Below are 24,171 nucleotides of genomic sequence, written 5' to 3'. Positions count from 1 at the left end.
GGTGAATACATTTCTGATCCCAGAAGTCACCAATAAGAAAATCAGACTTGCAAAATAATTCCAAAGCACTTTTCTCTTTAAAACGACAGAAAGGAGTAAGAGGAAACTTGAAAGAGCACCCGTTCAGCAGTCCCCCGTAACCTCAGCCCTAATCCCAAAAGATGGCTTGGAGTCTTTGAAGCCATCAGGCCCATCCACCGAAGCTCTACGGCTGAGAACGGGGTCTGCCTCTACTTCCCCAGCTCACGTCCTCACAAACCACCATGTGAGACACACGACTGACATCCCCCCAGCAGGACTCCTGTCTGGAAGCCCAAGTGTCCAGGAACATACCAGCTGCAACCTCAAAGGCCTTACCCACTCCTGTTTCCTCAACTTCATCCACGTCTATGACCTGTGGGTGCTGCTGGTGAAACCTCTCCCCCGGCAGCTGGAAAGATCTGGTCCTCTCCGTAGGAGGTCCGGGAGGTCCAGGGGGCCTCTCGGTGGGCAGGCGGCGGGGGGAGAGGACCCAGGGCACGCTGTGCATGCTGGGGTCTCCGCTTCTCGGAGCCTCATAGGGGAAGGATGTCGTGCCCACGTCCTCTAGGCCCAGATGTGTCACCGAGTCGTAATCTTCATCATCATATTCTGCTCCGTCATCCAGTCCGAGGCTCACGTCGGAGGGCACTACACCGCTGGCCGTGGCCGGGCTCCCGATCTCAAACACCCAGACGCCCTGCTGCCCGGAGTTACTGCTCCTAGAGGGGAAGGATGGGCTTCTTAAAAACAGGCCAGCAACCACAAACCGCCCCCACTAACCAAGCAGAAGGAGCCCTGGGGGTCTGGCATCAGCCTGAAACCTCTGGCTCTGCCACGGTGCTCCTAAAATCCTTGTAATCTCTGGAGTGATGAGATGGGCTTTTCTCTGCCAATGAACGAGTGGTGGCTGCAACCCTGGGGAGCTTCAGGATGGGGGCGGGACAGTAGAAAGACCAGGGCAAGGTTGGAAGGTTGGAACTTTCAGCCCCACGCCCTGACTTCCAGAGAGGGGAGGGGGTTGGAGACTGGGTTAATCATCAAGGCCGATGAGTTTATCCATCATGCTTATGTAAAAAAAAAAAACCCTAAACGATGAGGTTGGGAGAGCTTTTGCGTTGGTGGGTGGTGTGCCCAGGGATAGCATGGAGGGTTCAAGCCTCCTCTCCCTCCCACACCTTGCCCTATTCATTTCTTCTATCCGGGCTGTTCCCGACTTGTATCCTTTAAAATAAACTGGTGGGGCACCTGGGTGCCTCAGTCAGTTATGTGTCCAACTCGGTTTTGGCTCATGTCGTGATCTCAACGGTTTGTGAGTTCAAACCCTGCATTGGGCTCTGCTCTGACAGTGCGGAGCCTGCTTGGGATTCTCTCTCTCTCTCTCTCTCTCTCTCTCTCTCTCTCTCTCCCCCACCCCTCTCTCTGCCCCTACCACACTCTCACTCCCTCTCTCTCTTGAAATAAATAAATAAACGTTAAAAAAGAACATAAAATGAACTGGTGATAGTAAGAAAAGTGCTTCTCTGAGTCTGAGCCATTCTAGCAAATTATCCAACCTGAGCGGGGTGGGGGGGGGGTGTCAAAGAAACCCCCAATTTATAGAGCTGGTTGATCAGAAGTACAAGTGGCAACCTGGAAAGTGTGGTTGGCATCTGCAGTGGGGCCGGTCTTGCGGGACTGAGCCCTTAACCAGTGGGGTCCGTGCTCACCCTGGGCTGTTAGTGTCAGAACTGAACTGAATTGTAGGACACCAAGTGGATGTCCAGAGAGTTAGAGTATTGCTTGGTATGGGGTGGGGGGGGGAGTCCCACCTATTTGGTGTCAGAGGTGTTGTGAGTGAAAACAGTACAGACTTGGATGATCAGAAATCCCAAGCCTATCAGCCATGGAATCTTGGACAGGCCTCAGTTTACCTTTTTATGTTCCAAAGGTACAGTGAGATGCAAAAGAGATTCAGAATCTAAAGGCCTTTTATAATTAAAAAACACAGCAGAATAACCCTAATCTCTCCTCTCGGCACCATGTTTACTGTTCTTATGTGTCTGTGATCGGAAGTGCTCCTATCAGAAACTACGCAAAATGACCAGCTTCTGCAGCGGAAGGAGGGGACAGACGTTCCTCGGTGGGGAACACTGAGCAAGATGCTGGGGTGGGACGGGGGGATGAGGATCCAGAAAGCCCTGCAGAAATAAGATGTGTATTCAATCTGTCTGCCAGGGACTTCCAGGAAAGGCAAGGGTGTACAGGACCTTGCTAGCACCAGCTCATGAGAACCAGTTGTTAAATGTTAGCAATTTTGCAAGCCAGTTATTAAACACAGCCATTGTAAGTAATTAAATTACGTAAACTTATAATTAAATAAATTACATTAAAAAAACAAAGGCAACAAATACTTGAAACTCATCACGTTGATTTATTTTACGATCGCCTCCATGTTCTGGAAGTTATTGAAATCTATTGCATCTGCGTGCTGAGAATGGTTCTCTTCTGAGCCCCATGGTTGAGCAACACGAAATGGGTAGCCGGAAAGCGGCCAATAAAGGAGAATTTACACCATGGAAACAGGCAAGAAGTATAAATGAGGGCTTTCCTCACCCATATAAAGCCAGTTGCTAAGCAGGCCATTAAGTCAAGGGCAGGGGAGTTTTAGAGTCAATTTGACAATATGATGTTGAGGGAGGGTGTTCTTTCTTCATTTTTTAAAGCACACTGGGAGAGGAAAGATTTTAGTTTCAGAAAAAGTAGTCTGAGCTTTCCCCACTTCCGCCAAATTCTACGAAATAGCCCAAGAGAGCACTATTTCTGTTGTGAGAATTTCTCCTCTAGTCCGTGTGGCGGGAGAAGGTTTTTCTCAGCCCTGGGTTCATAGCAGGAGATAGGGTTTGAATAGCTTTTATTTCTACCTTTATACTTGCAGAAGAGATGGTAGAAACAGTTTCAAATGAGCATGAGATCTAAAAAATAGGAAACCTGCTCATCCTAAGAGTGTATTACTTTTAGTTCATCAGGAAAAAAACACTACATAATATAAAAAACTACATACAAAGTTTAAATCTGTGGGAACACTTTTAGGTAATGTTCCATAGTGCCCATTATATCATATATCATCCTTAGTAAAATAATAAAATGATCATCTTAATAGTGAAATGATCACGAAGGGGATAATCGACTGAAGAACAAAGAAAGCGTACTTGGCCAAATTTCCAATTGATTCTCTGTCGTTGGCAAATATGTTATAAGCTCCATCGCTCTTCCATATAAATCCTTGTACACCTTGACTGAATGCAACCACAGCGGGAACTTGGGTCTCATCCTTCTTTGAAAATGTCATGTCGAACTGCAGACCGTCTTCAGGATAAAGGAAAATGGCGTAGGAGCTGGAATCAGAGGAGGCCAGAACAGCCTGGAATGTGTTTCTCTGTGAAGATGAGTTGAGGTTAAGTTACTCAGGAAACTATCGATGGATCTTAAATTGTTCTATTTCCCAGACTACACAGAGAACATCGAGAGATGGCAATGTCCTCACCTTATTCTAAAAGTATTTTTGTAGCAAAAACCAAGTATTCCAGGATGGCTCCACTTAAATATTTCTGAGCCTTTGTCAACATGAAATTTTCCAATTAATGAACGAATACTTTCTGCATGAAGGTTAGCCAAAAATTACAGAGATGGTACCTCCAGACCTAAATCTTATGTAACTTAGCAAATTCTTATCCATAGAATTTGTTTCCATTGCTATGAAACTTATTCAAACATCATGCTCAACAGCATTTAGCATACATCTGTTGAGCCCAAGCAACACACAGTAAGAAGAATCGTGAGCTCTGGAAGAAAACAGATGTGGATCCAAATCCTTGCTTGACTCATCATGGGTTGTGTGACTTTGGGCCTGTTACTTAAATTCTCTAAGCCTGAATTTCTGAATCTGCCAGATGGAGAGAAAACCATCTACTTCGCAGAAACGATAGGAGATCTGTGTGAAATATGAAGGGCCAGGCACAGAGAGATATTCCTTAAATATTGGTTATCTTTCCTATAAATACATGGTCCCTGTGCTTGAAAATTTCTGGTCCAGATGGGAAGACTGACATGTGAAGAAAACATTGCAAAACTAGGGGACAGGGGTGCCTGGCTGGCTGAGTCAGTAGAGCATGTGACTCATGATCTTGGGGTTGGGAGTTCGAACCCCATGTTGGGTGTAGAGATTACTTAAAAATAAACTCTTAAAAAACAACGGGGGGCAGATTCTATAAGGGAGTTGTATCCAAGTGCTATTGCAGCCACAGAAAGAAGTGCCCGATGCTGGGAGGGAGGGAGCAGACAAGGCTGGGCAAGTTGGGAGGCTCAAGTACAAGTTCGACACCAGCCGTGGGAGTCGGGGGAGAGGCTGTCACAAGCAGAGAGGAAAGCAAGTGCAAGATATTGGAGGGGGGGTGGTGGGGAGCAGGATGATCAGAGAATTGCTAATAATTTGGTGGAAATTGTGCTGCAAAGGGTGTGTGGAGAAGTAAGGGGAGATTAGGCCCAAGAGGCAGGCAAGGGCTCTGCACAAGGGGTTGGGCATTTATCACTCAAGTGACAGGGACAGACACTTCAGAAATGGCAGGTTTTAAGCAGTTTCCAAGGACGGCACTCACACAGATACAAAAAGCAAACTGTGTCACGCAGGCCCACGACAGACTTTCCCCAAGCGTGTTCTGTGGGATGTAACGGGTCTTATTCGGGAGGGGAAAAAAGAATCTGGCCAAAAGGTTTGGGGACTCCTAAATTTTTTTAAAACATTAAGCCAGTTTCGGGGCTCCCGGGTGGCTCAGTCGGTTAAGCACCTAACTCTTGGTTTCTGCTCAGGTCACAATCTCACGGTTGGTGAGAATGAGCCCCCATACTAGGCTCTGTGCTGACAGTGCAGAGCCTGCTTGGGATTCTCTCTCTGTCTCCCTCTCTCTCTCTCTCTCTGCCCCTCCCCTGCTTGCATGCTCGTATGCTCTCTCTCATTCAAAATAAACAAATAAACTTAAAAAGAAAATTACACGGTCTTCTTTATCGTAGGACTTTTCAGAGTGAGTCACCAGGAGAGAGAGAAAGTTTTGCATCTCCAAATTTATTTGCCCGGGGGGGGGCTTTTTTCTCAAGGACTCTCGTGCAGGACTGGGTGTTCTATGGTACACACTTTGGGAACCACCAACCTGGAACCTCCTGTGTTTAAAGGGAGTGGTTTGGGACCTTTCAAGGTTCTCTCTCCTCTGTAATACTGTAAACATTAAATAATGGCGGAGTGAAATTATTTTTCTAAGGAGAAACAGAGGCGTGTCCTGAACAGTGATTTCAGATCTAGAGACGGCTTCTCGACTCACTCAAGTATTTTCCCTCCTTCGAGGAAGACTGAAGTGTACAAAGCTAACCTGTGGAGTATTTGCACTTGTACCTGGGTGAGCGCTTACCTTGCCTTCCTGGGCGGGGTCCTTGCTGGGCCCTTGGTAAGGGGCCACGGATTCCCAAGTGACAACCACCGCGCTACTGGGCTGGAAAGAGATTTCTGGGAACCCTCTCTGGACACACTCCGCTGCCAGCCGAGTGACAGAGGGGGATAAGTCTTCCCGGTAATAAACCTTCCCAAAGCCATCGGTCGTGTCCAAGTCCGCCAGGAAAGGTGCAACTACTCCGAAGGTCGGTGGGAAGAGCCCAGGGGAGGATTCTTTGGCCGGGGGTTCACTCATGGCAATAATGCCATTTGTGGTGACCTGTACAAAACCAAGCATAGTTACAAGGCATGCGGGAAAAAAAACGTCTTCCTCAGGGACTCTGAACTGCCACAGCCACCCCCCCCGTCCATCAAATACAACAGAACTGGAGATGGGCAGGGTCCCGAACTGTAAGACTCGGGACTGCCCTCCTCAGCAGGATGACCCAGTGGAAGGTTCCAGGGGCGAGAATCACAGGACCTGACTCTGGCATAGACCAGTCACCCAACCTCGGACACGTGTCTTGAACTTCAAATCTTGGGCTTTCCATGCATGCGTGCTTTGCCTCTCGCAAAGCACCCCTCACACGTAAGCCATTGTGAAAGCCTTCATCACGTTCCCCAACAAACTGAGTAGTCGTTACATCCCAGGATTGTGTCAGGTGCTGTGGGTAGTACCCAGGCTCTGCCTTCAAGGATCCCATGATCCGGAAGGATATGGGGAAGGATTGACACAAACAGATGACAATACAATAAGTAACGAGTCAATTTGGGGGCACCTGGCTGGCTCAGTCAGTGGAACATGGGACTCTTGATCTCAGGGTCGTGCATTCAAGCCCCACTTTGGGTGTCGAGCTTACTTAAAAAAAGGTAATAATAAATAAATAAAATAAATTGGAAGCGTATCTCTTAAAAAAAAAAAAAAAAGAAGAAGTACACGTCGGGGCGCCTGGGTGGCACAGTCGGTTGAGCGTCTGGTTTCAGCTCAGGTCATGATCTCACAGTTGGTGAGTTCGAGCCCCGCACCGGGCTGTGTGCTGATGGCACAGAGCTTGCTTGGGATTCTGTCTCTCCTTCTCTCTGCTCCTCCCCTGCTTGTGCTGGCTTTCTCTCCAAGTAAATAAATAAACTTAAAAAAAAAAAAAAAGAAGTACATTTAAATGGGACATTATGGTATCATTAATGATTATGTCTGGTTTAATCTGTCAAAATAATAGCTAACACTTTGAGTGTTTATCATGTTCCAGGCATCTTTTTTTTTTTTTTAAGTTTATTTATTTATTAAGAGAGAGACAGAGAAGCATGAGCGGGGCAGGGGCCGAAAGCGAGGGAGACAGAGAATCCCAAGCAGTCTCCTCACTGTCAGTGCAGAGCCCGACGCAGGGCTCGATCTCACGAGATGTGAGATCATGACCTGAGCTGAAAACAGCAGTCAGATGCTTAACCAACTGAGCCACCCAGGTGCCCCCATGTTCCAGACATCTTATTAACATTTAATCCTTAGAAGAACCCCATAAGACTAGATACTGTTATTTTCCACGTTTTTCTGGTGGAGAAAATGAGGTAAGTTAAATCAATTTGTCCAAAGGTACCAAGTGTCAGCACTGGGATTCGAACCCAGGGAGCCAGACTCCAAAGTTGGCCCTCTTTAATCACTGTGTACAGCCCCCTTGAAATCAGTTTTAACGCCCTACAAAAAGAGCTCAGTGCTCTCATCCGGCTAACCCCCACACTCCTTGGGGAAAAAAGGGAGGGGGACAAAGAGCCCCTTGATGGAAGGCACTTGGTGGTGGGAGTGCTTGGGTCTTCTGCAAAGCCATGCTAAGAATGAGGCTTTGACCCCCTTGCTCTTTCTTGTTAGCGCACAATCCCTATGATGACACAGAACACCGCTCCGGTTGCTCGTTTTCCTCCAAGAATTTGTGAATAAGAATGCCCAAGGGGCGCCTGGGTGGCTCAGTCGGTTAAGGGTCCAACCCTTGATTTTGGTTCAGGTCATGATCTGGCAGTTCGTAGTCTGAGTTCTGCATCGGGCTCTGTGCTGACAGTGGAGAGCCTGCTTGGGATTCTCTGCCTCCCTTTCTCTGCCCCTTTCCCGCTTATGCGTGTGTGTGTGTGTGTGTGTGTGTGCGCTCTCTCTCTCTCTCTCTCTCTCTCTCTCTCAAAAATAAGTCAACTTTTAAAAAAACTGCCCGAATCAAATGGGAGAGATTTTGCAAATGGCACCTTAGTGTGCTCTTTAAGAGGCTGTGGATCAGAAGAACATGAATGCAAACAAGGCACTCTTTATTGTTAAGGGGTCGATTAGAGAAGGCTTTCGGCGGGAGGGAGGTTGGGTTTTCCAAGTCACTTATTTCCCCCCACCCCTTCCCTCCTCCAGCCTCCTCCTCCACTCGCTACAGACCTCACTACTAGAGAAGGGGGCGGGGTAGACACTTAAGAAGAGAACTAAAGACCAAACCCTGCAACAGGCCGAGAACTGGGTGAAAAGGTTCAAAGGGGTGGAGCAGATCTGGGCTCCAGGAAGAGAAAGCCACAAGAGTTCTGGGAGTTCCGCGTGGACTTTGCAAAGCCCTCCCTTTACACCCGTCTTCACGGGCTGTTAACTGTTTAGAGGACACAATTTCCAGCACCATCTGGCACAGTGATGATTTTCCAGAGCGTGCTGCTGGCAGGCTGCGGAGAAGGGAGTCGGGGAAGGAGCGCTGCCAGCTCATTTCTCACCCTCTCGTCCCGCCAGCCCATCCACACATCTCCCCGCACGGACATCCCAGCGGGACTTGTGTGTGGGGGCGTGGGAAACAGCTCACTCTCCCAAAGCCTCCAGAAGCTGGCAGTTACCAGCCGCTAGTGGGAAGCGATCACACGGAGGCCACATGCACACAACTTAGTTTTAAAAAGCTGTTTTCCGGTGGCATTTAAGTCAGTCCCACAATTTTGAAAACATTCCCGGTGTCTTTTCTTATTTAGAATCTGGGCACGGGGCTGTTTCTATTATCACAAGGACTGCTTTGGGAATCGAGTGTTTAGACAAGTATCAAGAACACTGCAAATGCTTTGGACACAGACCACATAACCCTCATTAGGATCTGTCCTGCACAATTACTTTTCAGCCATTTTTTAATGGTACATGTGGCTCAGTTGCTGGTGATAACGAAGAAAGATGACAACAGAGTATAAACGTCGTATACAGAACATCCAGAAGTATCGTCTGACTCTTAGCTTTACACTTCTTCCGGGGGGCGCCTGGGTGGCTCAGTCAGTGAAGCATCCGACTTGTCTTTTCCACTCAGGTCATGATCTCACGGTTTGTGAGTTCGAGCCCCGCAGGCAGCTCTGTGCTGACAGTGTGCTGCCTGCTTGGGATTCTCTCTCTCTCCCTCTCTCTCTCTCTCACTATAAATAAATAAACTTAACAGAAATATGCTTTAAAAAGAAAAAACTCCCCAGTAAATGTTTCTTTGTTTGTTTGAGACATACCAATTAATGGCTGACTTGAACAATAATATTCTCTTACATTTGGATGCCAGTCTCACTGTACAAACCTCTCAAGGGTGTGATGCTCCCATTGTCTGGTTCCTTTTCTCCTTCTTAAAGTCAAGCAAGCAACAGAAGCACAGGGGACACAAAGGGAAGGGCCTAGAAGGTTCTTAAGAGGCCAGGAGGACGGACGTGGGCACTAAAACCTCCAAAGGGAACACAGTGGGAACTACTCAGAGATCCATGCCATTTGCCGCATTGCTTAAGCCAGGAAACTGGAGAGTCGGCCATGATTCTTTTCCCTTTCCCAGGCCATGCCCCATGTGTCCCACCTCCAAGGTCCCTGGCATGCTCTCCAACCCTGCCACCAGCAGCACTGTCTCCCCAGCCCCATACAGTCACATAACTGGCTCACTCCCGTCCTCCAGAGCTCAGGGAGGTACAGCCTCTAAGAGAGGTAGCCAGCATAGTCTCCTCCTCTTCTTTCCTCTCTTCCCTCACTCCCTGGCCCCCCATTTCTGTCCCCACTTCCTGTTTGTGTCCTTCCAAGTGCAGAACACGCTGTGTAATGACCTTATTTACTCATGTGCTAGCTCTGGCTGCTTTCCCCGCGAGGCAGTGTGTCCCCTCGAAAGCCGGGACAGGGTCCACCTTGGTCACTACTGTAGCTGCAAAACTTCGACAATGCCTGGTATGTGTTAGCCCCGTCCCTTCCTGACTTCCTCTAGAAAATAGGGTGAGGAGATTCATACAGAATAAGGCCTGAATACCAAGGTTGTTCTAGAAATAGTGCCCGAAGGTGCATGAGTTCCGTTTGTGAACGCATGAAGGATCACGGCATGATGTGTTAACGGAGGTCCTTCCCACTGGTCATTGGTCCATCACACCAATGATTAAAACAAGGAGTCTGGGGGCACCTGGGTGGCTTGGTCGGTTAAGTGTCCAACTTCGGCTAAGGTCATGATCTCACAGTCTACAGGTTTGAGCCCCGCCTCGGGCTCTGGGCTGACAGCTCGGAGCCTGGAGTCCGCTTCGGATTCTGTGTCTCCCTCTCTCTCTGCCCCTCCCCCACTCACGCTCTGTCTCTCTCTGTCTCAAAAATAAACATTTTTAAAAATTTTCACTTTTAAAAATAAAAAAATAAAAATGAAAAAATAAAACAGAGTCTGTTGGGATGCCTTGGGTGGTTCAGTCGGCTAAGCGTCCAGCTTTTGATTTTGGCTCAGGTCATGCTCTCACGGTTCGTGGGTTCGAGCCCTATGTCAGGCTCTGCACTGACAGTGTGGAGCCTGCTTGGGATTCTCTCTCTCTCCCTCTCTCTCTACCCTTCCCCCCACCTCAAAATAAATAAATAAGCTTAAAAAAAAAAAAAACAAGAAGGAGTGAGGTTTAAAAAAAGAAGAGTCTGCATAAATCTAAACTGGTAACAAGTCTCCAGATCTAACCACCAGTTTATAGGAAATACAGGGCCCAGAAGAACATGTTCAATGATACTGTAGGGACATGATCAGCAAAATCCAGAGTATGGGACACTGTGAAGGGCAAATACCCAGTTTCTTTAATAAATACATTTCAAGAAAAAAGGCTGTGAGGGGAACCTGTAGATTTAAGAAGTCCTAAGAAACGTATCTGCCAGATCTGGGTCCAGTGTCGGACTGATCCAATCTAAGCTGGCCTGGGTCCAGCATGAGGCCTCGGGAGAATAAAATTTTGTTTTAAGGAGGAACAAACAGGTTGACCTTACCAAAGATAATCTTGAAATACAGTGGCCCACAGTGGAGAACTTTTAACCTAGATAAGCTTATCCATTTATGAGGTATCCTACAGAAAAAGGGGTCTCAGCCAAGCACTCACCATAAAAGGTAGAGGGAAAATTATTTTTCCTGCCCTATGGTTTCTGGTGACCAGGATATGACCTGCTGGGACACCCCACTCCCTCCAGGGCCTACAGATGGGATCCTGGGAAAACTAGCAAAAGCCAGCAAACGGTGAGAATTCTCGCCAAAGTCAGCTGTCCCAGATCTCTATCTGTAGCGCCTGGTTGAGAGAGGAAGGTAAAATTTCATGCTGTCCCTTCCTTTCCAAATTCAGATTGGCAGGCAAAAAGACATTTGTAACAATAAGGTCTTTGAATTGTGACTCTCGAGAATTTACTTTTGGGTACCCATTGGTTGTTGATCCTTTCTCTCCCGGGGACAGCTACTGCCTTCTTATTTATCTTGCTTTGTGTCAGGTTGGGGGCCCCCCAAATTTGGCCAGAGATGTGCGTTGCACTCCATTTGCGGCTAGGGTCCTATCAACCATTGCCAGCTCTCAGGAGAACTAAGTCTTTCATTCTTTCCGTTATGTTCGGGGGAGGCTGGTGGTTATCTTGGGCAGGCAGTATCCTCCGCACCCTCTTTGGGGATGCCTCTTGTATTCAAGGGATTGTTCAATACTGCCAGGAATATTTACCGTTTGTGCCTGTTGAAACCTGACAAGATATTTGAAAGGATCTTGTTAAGTAGCTCTATGGTCAGAAGTGGGCCAGCCTGGAAGCCGGTCTTCAGAGATGAGAGGTGAACACTTTTTAGGCCTTCTCACCCGAACTAAAATGAAACCATGTAACCCAGAGGGAAAGAAACACATTCTCAAGTCTTTCCTGGAAGGATTTACTAAAATATTCCAAAGACCAACAGCTCTAAACCTAGAACACAAGAATCTTGTGATTTCCATCTTGGTTGAAGATCTTCTCCCTGATAAAAAGAAGCAAATTGAAGCCAGTGTAGTTAGATGGGCGGTTCAGCCCCTGGATACCTTTAAGACTATAAGCCAGTTTTCAGAATTAAGAGCAACTGTCCCTATCTTACAAATCTTCGCAAAACCAGAAATGCAGCTCTAGAAACAATTCAAAGTCTACCTATCTCGACCATCTCCCAAAACCCCCCTATTCATCTCAGAATGGCTACAGATGTTGTAAAAGATCAGAACTTTGGAATCAGAACCTTCCTGCTTTTCAGAAAATGAAGGAACAATTTAAGTAGTAATTACCCTACCCTTCTGATAATAGACAAATAGACCCTAAAACTCCTAGAAGAAAACTAGCTTTCTCCCAAGGTCCCTTGAAGATGTAAATGTTACCACGTTTCTTTGAAATGTAAATACCCCAAGGAGGTAAGTAAAACAAGGCTCACAGTCACCTGAGACAGAAGGGAAAAAGAGGGGAGGAGGAGGCTTTTAAAAATATAAAGTTAAAAAAGCTCTCTGGGCCCAAATCTAGTCCACAGCCTCCATAAGGTTACTTGCCAAGGACAAATACAAATCTCAAGTCTCTTCCACAAATATTACTAAAAAGCTTCAGCCACCTGCCATCTGAGCAGATAAACTTTCCATCCGCCAGAAAGAAAATTTGGATCCAACTGTTCGTCTATAAACTAGTTAGTTTTGCCTCACGGCAAAGCTTTTAAAATAAAAGCCAGAAGATCTCTGTTGGCATCTGTCTATGTGTGATTTTTCTTCTACTTCCACATAGTAATGCCACGATGAAGTTGTAAAGGGCTCTCTTTAATTGGCTTAAAGACAAAAACACATTCTATAAATCAAGTATGCTCTCAGAAATATGAAACTAACCCAACGGTTTTGCAAGTGATCTAGGATAATATTTGGTACACAGAAGCTAGTTTAAGTTTGTTGGTTTAATTAAAACAGGCTTGTCTTTAGAGTTTCATTTACAGTTATCAACATTAAATATAGAATACTTTTATTCCACATAGATTTACTACAAGTCAAATAACTACTGATCTCTCTATTACAGAAATTTGTCAATAAGAAAAAATAACTTCAGATAATGGTTAACCTGTTTCATGTCTTGTGAAATTTTCATGGTTTACCTAAACATAACTGTTCAGAACAAGTGAGTTAAATGCATGCAAGTAAGATAAAAGTTTATAAATGAACTTTTCAACAATAATGATGCTTTACGATATGTCTACATAAAACTAGTTTCCAAAATCTTTTTCGTAACTTGAAACCTTAAAGTTATACTGAGATAAGTTAAATGATGGATATTCACTGAATATCTAGATCGTTTCCAAATAAGATAAAACACTGAAACAGTAATTACTGAACACAGACTTATTTATCATCCTTTGGCTTTCTTTTCTAGAGGAAGTCAAGATTTTTAGGGTGTATTAGTAAACATGTTCTGTGCCACATTGGAAAATTTACGATTAGGAAGAATATACTTCTAGAAATTATAAAATGTATTTATAAATTTGTCAGTCTACAATTGCTTACTTCTTAGTGTTCACCAGGAATTAAGGATTTTAATACTTAAGAATTCTAATTAACATATGTAATTAAAACTACTAGAAATAATAAGAGTTTTTTTTATTTTTAAAAAATTTTTTAAATGTTTATTTTTGAGAGAGAGAGAGAGAGAGCGAGCGCACAAGCAGGGGAGGGGCAGAGAGAGAGGGAGACGCAGAATCCAAAACAGGCTCCAGGCTCTAAGCTGTCAGCACAGCAGGGCTCAAAACTCAGGAACTATGAGATTATGACCTGAGCCGAACACTCAGCTCAATCAACTGAGCCACCCAGGGGCCAAGATGCTAAACTTTATTAGGTTATATTGTACAAATGCATATTACTAATATACGTGCTCTAGAAATTGTGTGAAATTGCTAAAAATCTGGTATGTCCTGGTGTAATGTTATCAGTCCCATTTCCAGTTAATGTCTTAAAATGTTGTAGGTCACAGAAACAACCAAATTTTCTATTATAATTACAATTCTGTTATAATAACTCTCATCAGATGTTGAAACATGGTCATTTTATGTTTTTTGTCACTTACAGATGTTTATTTTACTCTGACGCTTTCGCAAAAGTGCCTCATCGTCAGAAAGACAGGGGGAAAGGACTCAACAAATACTCGAGAGTACACGTCTCTGGGAACTTGAAGATTATAAAACTGCACTGGGTACGAATTTCCAGAACTCATGGACAAACTGGATTAAAGCAGGACAAGAATTAATACCATGGGACTGAATGAACTAATGAGGATTATTATTATTTTTTTTTTACAAATTAGTCTTTGAGACATTGCTGGTTCCTTAATGTTTTGGTTTTTTTCAGCTTCAAGGAAAGCATTTTTACTTTTTAATTTTGTAAAGTTTGCCTTTGTAAGTATAATTTAAAAAAAAAATTTTTTTTTTTTAACGTTTATTTTTGAGACAGAGAGAGAGACAGAGCATGAACGGGGGAGGGGCAGAGAGAGAGGGAGACACAGAATCGGAAACAGGCTCCAGGCTCTGAGCCATCAGCCCAGAGCCTGACGCGGGGCTCGAACTCACGGACCGCGAGATCGTGACCTGAGTCGGACGTGACCCGAAGTCAGACGCTTAACCGACTGAGCCACCCAGGCGCCCCGTAAGTATAATTTTTTAATGTTAATTTATTTTTGAGAGATGGGGGGGAGAGAGAGAGAGAGCGCGCGCACATGCGCACGCATGCAAGCGAGGGAGGGGCAGAGGGAGGGAGACAGAGGATCCAAAGCAGCCTCCGCTGACAGCAGGGAGCCCAACATGGGGCTCAGAACTCAGAACTCACAAGCTGTGAGATCATGATCTGAGCGGAAGTTGGATGCTCAACCAACTGGACCACCCAGGTGCCCGTACCTTTGTAAGTATACATTAAATATTTACTTTTTATCCCTACCTGGTTCCTCCAGAATGTGGAAACTTAGTATTGTTATTTTCATATCTATATTGATATTTGCATAAGTTCAGTAAGAATCTGTTCTCTCTTGGACACAACGGGAAACATTGGTTATATGACCAAGGCTTTGACTGGTATGTCAGATTTGAGAATGTGCACAGAATCAGATAGGACCAAACAGCTTTGAGAAACTAAAACTGACTTTGCAGAGCCAAAAACAGCACCTTGGAAAAACCAGCCTGGTGTCTTGCTTATAGGGTTCCTGGCAGCCTAACCAGGTAAGGACAGTCACTTCCCAGCAGCCATAGGAATCTCAGGATATCTTGGGGACCTCTTGAAGAGAGAAATTCACCCAAATCTATAGGGATTTCAGGTGAAGTCTGATGGTGAGTCTTTGGCTTGCTTGGCTTCTTAGTCTGGAGAGGTTTTAAAAGTCCAATCTAAGATTCCTTATGAAAAGTTCCAGCAAAGTGGATTTTTAGAGCCTATACAGTCAATCACTATTCTTGCTGCACTTAACGCAAATAGTCTGGTCAAATGTAATTTTTCTTTTTTTTTTTTTTTAAACATTTATTTATTTTTGAGACAGAGAGAGACAAAGCATGAGCAGGGGAGGGTCAGAGAGAGAGGGAGACACAGAATCCCAAACAGGCTCCAGGCTCTGAGCTGTCAGCCCAGAGCCCGATGCGGGGCTCAAACTCACGGACCGCGAGATCATGACCTGAGCCGAAGTCGGACGCCCAACCGACTGAGCCACCCAGGCGCCCCCAAATGTAATTTTTCAATTTATTTTACAAACAGATTAGTCTGACTATGATTATCTTTGATAGAAATAAGGGTGATTATTTCAGTAGAAACTGTTAACACAACCTTGTGGATATCATAATTTTTTTTTTAATTTTTATTTATTTTTGAGAGAAAGAGGGAGAGAACAGGGGAGGGGCAGAGAGAGAGGAAGACCTAGGATCCAAAGCAGGCTCTGTACTGACAGCAGTGAGCTCGATGCAGGGCTCGAACTCACGAACCGTTGAGATCATGACCTGAACCAAAGTTGGACGTTTAACCGACTGAGCCACCCTGGCACCCTGTAACCTTGTGGATATCAGATTCTACTCCCGTTCATTTGTGTTCGAGGTTTTGTGATATACCTCTAATTTGGACCAGATTCTTCAAGGTTCCTCAAATCAATTCTTCGAGTTTCCTCAAATGTCTGGCTACAACTCTCCAGACTGACATTTCCAATTTCCTCCTACCCTTCTCATTTGGAATCACTAAGAACAAAGACTGCCCTTGAACCTCCATGTAAGGGACTATACCAGGTCCTCCTCACTACCCAGAGAGGAGTCAACCTTCAGGGACTTGAACCTCAGGTCCACATCTCCCAAATAAAAAGAGTTCCTCGAGATGCTTGGAACGGCACACCAGCTGGAGTTATAAAATTAACATTGACAAGGGAGGCTCCTCCCCAGAAGCAGACAGCATCTCGAGGTGGACGGCCCCTCGACGGTCACAGATCAAGATCTTCACCTCCACTATGAAGATTTGATTCCTTTTTCCTTTTCACTACTTGCTTTTTCTGTTTATGAATGCATGCAAGGACGATGCTCCCTAACCGTGGCACCTACCTCTGAATCTATTGCTAAAGCAGTAACTGCCCAACACAAATCCTTCCTCCCCAAAATTGTTCTCGATAATAGGACAGCCCTTGATTATCTTTTAGCTGAGCAAGGAGGTGTGTGTGCTATGGCCAGCATCACTTGCTGCATTTAGCTTAAGAAAGTGACTCCTTCAGGGTGCCACTGAAGCACCCTGGGTGGCTCAGTCAGTCAAGCATCCGACTTCGGCTCAGGTCATGATCTCGCAATCTGTGGGTTCAAGCCCCGTGTCGGGCTCTGTGCTGACAGCTCAGAGCCTGGAGCTTGCTTCGGATTCTGGGTCTCCCTCTCTCTCTGCCCTTCCTCTGTTCACGCTTTGTCTCTCTCTCTCTCTCTCTCTCTCAAAAATAAATAAATATTAAAGAAAAAAAGTGACTCCTTCAATGGGGTCTTTCTTTGACTTTATTTGATTCTGACTGGTTTGGTTCTTGGATGCCATGGCTCCAAAGAGCACTCTAGACATTGGGAATTATCTTCCTTATAATAATCATAGTAGTCTCCCCAAAACACTGTGTTTTCTCAGAAGCTTTAAATGCATGTTTATGGCCGCTAGCCACCAAGCAGATGATCTTCCTAAGACTAAATCATCAGAAAAGAAACAAAGAGAATAACTGACTTAAGGAATGTGAGCCCAAAGTCATGACCTGCAAATACCCCAGATAGATGCAGCAGAAAGGCATACTGACCTATGAATACCACGTGGAGGCCGCGGCAAACGGAGGATGAGGCAATAAAACCTGCACGACCTCAAGAGCTGGGAGAAGCATAATGCCTTAAAATCTGATCACATCTCTCAGGCTGAGAGCCTGATCAAAAGGGGAGAATTGCCAGTGGGGCGCTTGGGTGGCTCAGTCAGTTAAACGTCTGGCTCTTGATATCAGCCCAGGTCAAAATCTCATGGTTCATGGGTTCGAGCCTCACATCGGGCTCTGTGCTGACAGCACAGAGTCTGCTTGGACTTCTCTCTCTCTTTCTCTCTCTCTGCCCCTCCCCCAACTTGCATGCTCTCTGAAAATAGACGAACAAACTTTTTAAAAAGGGGGAGAATTGTTAAGAACAAAACAAAACAAAAAAACCCACAAGACAACAAGCCCCAGTGGAGTCGCTTATGCTAAGCTCCACATCACCAAACCAAGACTTGACTTAATTACAGTTTCAGCTCTCCCCAAAACGGAATCAGAAACCAGTCAATCAGGAATTGCCTGATCAGCACTAGCTAGGTCATCTGCCCTCCAGACAGACCCCTACCATCCCGTAAAAGGAAACGGACTGGGCCATAACCAATCCATTTTCCGCCTAGCATAAAAGTTCCTTGTTCCTGCTCCCTTCTGGCTAGGAAAGTCTTCCATTTTGTACAGCTCCTCAGAGCTCATTTCTACCTGCTAGGTATGGATGCGGTCCAATGCCAATTGATTTTTGTTCAAGTAAACTCTCGGTTTACCTTCAAACACAGTTCTTACCTCGGGGCCCCAACTCAGGTGCCCTGACGCCCAATGGCACCAGCACATTCCTTGCTGTAGATTATGTGGTGTCTAAAGGGGGTGTCTCTTGATCAGCTGGGGCCCCACGTGTGGGGTGACGATCAGGTAGAAGCCCACCTGAAAACATCCCCCTGAGGGAGAACGAAGGAGACAGGAGTTTACTGAATCCAACACAAGGGCGTGGTGGGCAGGACAGCAGAGGAGAGGTGGTCTGTAAGGAGGCAGTGGGAGGGGGCTGCTCTTAAGGAGGGAAGGCGAGGCGGTATGGTGATGGATGGAATTCTCCCTCTTTTGGTAACTGTGCCTAATTGTTAGTAGCCCCTTGATCAGAGCCGAGGGCCTGTCTGTAGTCAGCCATGTGGTCAGTGTGTCCCTCTCTGCATTCCATTGCTCAAGCCTGTTTGCCTAAATGTGGCCTCCACAGATTACACCACAAAACTCTTATGGACTGAATGTATTCCTGAGAAAGGCTGACTGAATTATTGACAGAGTAGTAATAATAATAATAATAATAACAACAACTGTAATAAATAATGTAATATTATTGTCTATACCACTTCTTTATTGAAACCAGCTACTTTCAGTACATTGACCGATGTAAATATTGCCCTGAAATCTTATTTACAGTTCACACTGGGAAAAAGAAGTTCCTTTAGCAAAGTTAAACTTCAGCTCAGTGTGTTACTAGCACAACTTAATGCCCCCTTTAAAGAACGTATCTAATGCTTAGGTGGCTCAGTCGGTTAAGCGTCTGACTCTTGATTTTGATCTCAGCTCAGGTCTTGATTTCAGGATCCTGAGTTCAAGCCCCAAACGGGGCTCCATGCTGGGCGTGTGGAGGGAGGGAGGGAGGGAGGCAGGTAGGGAGGAAGGAAGGAAGGAAATATCTAGGGGCGCCAGGCTGGCTCTGTCAGTGGAGTGTGTGACTCTTGATCTCAGGATCGCAAGTTCAATCCCCATGTTGGGTGTAGAGCTTATTTTAAAAAACAAACAAATAAATAAAAATCTAAAAAATAAAGAATGTATCTATTCACCCACTCCCAGGAACACACCAAACAATAGGCTCTTCATCCATTTGCACAGCGCAGAACAAGTCGCTTACATCACAAAACACCCCAGGGTGAAATGCCCAGCACCACATGGCTAACAGCTGGAGCCACTTAACGTACAATTGTTTCAACTCAGCTGACATTATGAAGAGGTAGACAGAGCAACTATTCCCCATTTAAAAAAGCACTTCCTGTTTCATGTTTGTTCCTCTTTGAAGACAGACAACATGAATCAGTGGAGAAAGTCTAAATGCAGACACCCAATAAATAACATGTTAAATTCCTTACATTCAAATGCACAGGGAAGAAGCTGAAACAACCATCTCTTGAGGCTTAAATGAGCCTAGTAGTGATCCCCAGGGCAGAAGGCAGCCTATGATTGTTGGGGAAAGCCCTCTCCAAAACAGATGTGGTTAAGAATACTGGAGGGTAGGCACAAATAAGAAACAAATGCGGTCATTTTCCAAATGCAAATTGTTGTAATCAGTTGTACTGAGAAGACAATGAAATTGCATGCAGTTGCAAAAGCAAACTCCATGGGTGGGAGAAAGTGGGAATTTAAGGTAAAATTATTTGGGGTAAAGAAGGGAAAGGCAACAAACACAGACTGTCTGCCAACTCAGGAGTCCTTTACTACAGCTGTCCGTAGTTTTAAAAATTTAATACGACCATACTTCTTTTCACATACATAAAAAAGACAAGCAAATGGGACATAATTTAGTTTAATGTCATAGCCAGTAAGTGATGGAACCAAGATTTGAACTCACATTTGCTGGCATCCATAACCTCTGCTCTTTCTCTTGTATTTGCTGGCTACTTGGGAAGACTTGTGAGCCACAGTGGAAGTTGCAAAGCTTCATGGGATAGCTTCATGGATAAAGACTGGATAGCTAGAAAAAACTAAGAAACTAAAAGGGCCTAAGGAAAGGAAAACTTGATAAAGAAGTCCAGGAAAAAGCCAAGCCCGTAACACAATCGAGGAGGAGGTTGACTGATTTTAAGTCGAGGGCAAAAAAGGGATCTATGGCCTTACCCCCTTCTGTGGTACTTTACAAAGCATTTTTATTCCAGTTACCTGATTAAATCTAGTAAAGCAGGCATTAATATCATCTTCATTCTTCACGTGAGAAAAAATGAGTTTCAGTTTATAGGTCTTGCCTAAGATCACACACTAGGAGTGCCAGAACAAAACTCTTGAGTCCAAATTGCAGACCTTTTCCATTAACCCCACTGAGCCAGAGAAATGGCTCTGGCTTGAATTAGAAATAAAAATAAAAGTCTTCACACATAAAAATAAGGGACAACCTAGGGGTAATAGTTAAGAGATTTGCCAGTGGTTTCAATTTAATCCAGTTAATGTCTAATGGGAGACTTTGGATCAGTTACCCATCTCTTCTGCAGGGAATTTCTACCTGAGATTACCTTCCAATATTTAAAAATGGTCAGGGTCTTTAAATGTTCACTTCTAGTGTGTCTATCAAAAAAGAGGTAGAAATGTGCCTCAGCAGTCCAGAATAGGAGCCAGTCAGGGAAGGGAGAAGGGCTGGTCTAAACTCTCAGTCACTGGGGAGAAGCATGCTCTTCTTTGACACCCTAGAGATCAATATCAGAAGTTTCCCTGTGGCAACTGGAGCCCCAGAAACTCCCCTAATTTGGATTACACCAGCCCCTTAATTTGAACACCAATCCCTTCATTTGAACATTAGAAATGATTAAGAAAGAATTAAGTATCCATCTGCCTTTCCAGAATGGACCATATGTCAATATCATCCCAAAGCCCCAGTTGATGAGGGAAAGCTACTCTTTACAAAGAAGTATGCCGGCTAGTAAGTATACAAAGAATTATAGAGGGGCGCCTGGGTGGCTCAGCCAGCTGAGCATCCGACTCTTGATTTTGGCTCAGGTCATGATCTCAGGGTTGTGAGATCTAGCCCTGTGCCTGCACTGAATGCAGAACCTGCTTAAGGACACTCTCTAAATAAATAAATAAATAAATAAATAAATAAATAAATAAATAAATAAAGGGGAGCCTGGGTGGCTCAGTCGGTTAAGTGTCTGACTTCGGCTCAGGTCATGATCTCACAGTTCATGAGTTCAAGCCCCGCGTCGGGCTCTGTGCTGACAGCTCAGAGCCTGGAGCCTGCTTCAGATTCTGTGTCTCCCTCTCTCTCTGCCCCTCCCCCAATCATGCTTTGTCTCTCTGTCTCTCTCTCAAAAATGAATAAACATTAAACAATTTTTTTCATAAATAAATAATAAAATATAGAAAGAATGATAGAAAAAAACAAGCAAACCAGAAAGCAAACTAAAATACGACTTGGCAACCCTTCATTTAATAGCTGAGTCAGGCAATGATCATCAATGGATGCTAAGCATTAGTTGAAAGGTTGGTGGGAAAGGGGTCCCCTCCATAAGACCGAAGTATCAGCCCATAGCTTGCTTGCTGTTCACAAGGGAAAAAAACATGACTTGACAGACATGATTTCGCTGTCATCTCCTTATCAGTAGCAGATAGTACAGCAATAACCAGATTATCACTTGCCTCCTGATGTTATACAGTATGCCACAACTTCATTCATGAAGGACTCTTGTTAAATAATCTTTAGCCTACTCTATAATAAAAATACAAATATCCCAAATAAAAAAATGAGTAAAGGACTTGGATAAATGTTTCTCCAAAGAATATATATAAATGGCCAATGAGCACATGAAAAGGTGCTCCACATCATTAGCCATTAGGGAAATGCATATCAAAACCATAGTGAGATACCACTTGACACCCACTAAGTTGGCTAGAATCACAAAGTCAGATAATAAGAAGTGTTGACAAAAGATGAGAAACTGGAACCCTCCATACATTGCTAGTGGGCACGTAAAATGGTGCAGCCACGTTGGAAAACAGTTTGATAGTCCCCCCAAAATGTTAAACAGTTACCACGTGACCTAGTGCTGGGAGGAGAAGTTTTCCTCCACCCTTAAAGGTTCTTCTGGCTGGTCTAAGAATTAAATTGACACGAAACAGATTAACAGGAGAAAACCACATTTGGTTTCAAATGTACAGGAACACCACATGCATGGGGCATTCCAAGACAGGAAGGTAAAATGAGGCATATATGTTTATCCTGAGCTAGGGAATGAGATGGAAGAGTAGGGCAATTCACGGGGTGATAAGAGCAGATTTTTCATAATCAGAGGTTTGCCCTGCCACATTGATGGGTCACTCGGGTAAAACTTATCTCTGATAAAAACTCTCATCCTGGGAAAAACCCCCAACTGACATTCATTAGGTAGTTAAGGGAGGTGCAAATGTTTTCAGCCCACTAGGTCTTGATCACTTTCAGCGCAAAATAACCCACATGCTCAAGTGGCATACTTTATGGAGACTTCTTTTGAACCCCTTCACTTGCAATTCCAGATCTCACGACAGATTCAGGAGAACTGAAAGCAGATGTCCACACACAAACTTGTACACAAACATTTACAGCAGTATTATTCATAAACAGTAAAAAAAAAAAAAAAAAAAAAAACGAAAAACAAAAAAAGAGAGAGAAACAATCTGGATGTCCATTAACTTATGAGTGGACAAATAAACAACAATATTAGTCGTGGAAGAATAAAGTACCAATCTATGTTGAGACATGGAGGAACCCTGAAAATGTTATGCCAAGTGAAAAAAGCCAGTAACAAAAGATCACATATAGTATGATTCCACTTGTGTGAAATGTCCACAACAGGTAAATCCATAGAGACAGACAGTAGATTAGTGGTTGCTAAGGATCAGGGATGTAGGGGAGCAGGGAGGAGATGGGATGTGACTGCTAAAAGATATGAGGTTTGTTTTGAGGGGAATCAAAATATTCCATAGTTAGAGGTGATGGTCGCACAATTTCCTGAATATACTAAAAATCACTGAATCGTATACTTTAAAGGGGTGAATTTTATGGTATGTGAATTATATCTCAATAAAGCTGGTATTTAAAAAAATCAAGGAGGTATATAAAATCAGGGGGTAGTTGTATATACACGTATGTTTGTAATTTGTGAATCTCTCTGCAAGGAGATAAAAAAAAACAACTCATGAATAGTGATTGTCTCTAGGGAGGGCAGCATGGGGCTGGAGGCCAGGGTGGGAAGATTTCCCTGTTCTCTGTTTTTACAATTTTCTTTTAACCATTCGCATTGTCTTCCTATTTCCAAAATTAATTTTAAAATAAAATTCTACATGCTTTCTAAAGAAAAAAAAATTTAACCTGAATTATTTTTAAGATTGCCAGTTTTCAGAAAATACAGGGATGGAATAACATACATAGAAATGGTCATTACATTACATTACATTACACAGAAATGGTCAAATGCAGAAGGTGGGGCATTCTACGGGACAACAGGCAGTGATTCTTGAATAGGCTGATGACTCAAAAGGGGGAGGTCAAGATTAAAACAGACTACAGAGATGCAGTCAAATGTAATGCTTGTCTTTCTTTAAACCCATCTGAGTAAGTCTAGCTATAAAGGAAAGCTTTGGGAACATTGGACAGCTGTGATATGGACTGGATACAAACGAATAATAGGGAATTATTATTGATTTTGTTATGTATGATAATAGTAGGCTGGCTATATAGGGAAATGCTCTTTTCATTTTAGGAATGGACACTAAAATAGTAATGTAAGTCACAAGGACTGTAATTTACTTTGGATACATCAGCAAAGGGAAATTAACGAAATAAATAGGGAAAACGGCTCACAACTGTTACATTTAGGTAATGTGCCTATGGATGCTCATGATATTTTCTCCCTTTTATGTGTGTGTTTGAAACATTTATAATTAAAAATTAAATAAAAGAAAAAAATTTACCTGAGGACAAAAGCAGTTTAGAGACTTGCTCTCTAGGGGCTAAGAACCAACTTTTCTCACAAGTAATGCAGTGGTGAGTGGGGTCACGCAGGGGTGGGTAGTGCAGTGCACTGGCGGGTAATCTGATCAGTGTGAGTGGGGTCACACAGGGGCGAGTAGTGCAGGCAGTGGCGGGTAATCTGATCAGTGGTGAGTGGGGTCACGCAGGGGTGGGTAGTGCAGTGGCGGGTAATCTAATCAGTGGTGAGTGGGGTCACGCAGGGGCGAGTAGTGCAGTGCAGTGGCGGGTAATCTGATCAGTGGTGAGTGGGATCATGCAGGGGTGGGTAGTGCAGTGGCGGGTAATCTAATCAGTGGTGAGTGAGGTCACACAGGGGTGGGTAGTGCAGTGGCGGATAATCTGATCAGTGGTGAGTGGGGTCACGCAGGGGTGAGTAGTGCAGTGCAGTGGTGGGTAATCTGATTAGTGGTGAGTGGGGTC

The 24,171-nt window shown here is 44.4% G+C and overlaps 1 protein-coding gene across 2 annotated transcripts in view; it reads right to left on the bottom strand.

Annotated features, from left to right (window-relative positions):
• Nucleotides 1–24,171, bottom strand: part of NID1 (nidogen 1) — an 84,322-nt gene that overhangs the window by 50,526 nt on the left and 9,625 nt on the right. For both annotated transcript variants that reach the window (XM_049644964.1, XM_049644965.1), the window contains exons 2-4: nt 5,460–5,759; nt 3,210–3,436; nt 358–740 (exon numbers count right to left, since the gene is read on the bottom strand). In XM_049644964.1, coding sequence (XP_049500921.1) covers nt 358–740; nt 3,210–3,436; nt 5,460–5,759 — 910 coding nt within the window. The remainder of the gene's footprint in view (nt 1–357; nt 741–3,209; nt 3,437–5,459; nt 5,760–24,171) is intronic.

The sequence above is a fragment of the Panthera uncia genome, chromosome D2 (genome assembly GCF_023721935.1).
Source record: "Panthera uncia isolate 11264 chromosome D2, Puncia_PCG_1.0, whole genome shotgun sequence".
In the NCBI taxonomy this organism is placed as follows: Eukaryota; Metazoa; Chordata; class Mammalia; order Carnivora; family Felidae; genus Panthera; species Panthera uncia.
Note: the sequence above shows the minus strand (reverse complement) of the source record. Positions and strands in the feature narration are given on the sequence as shown.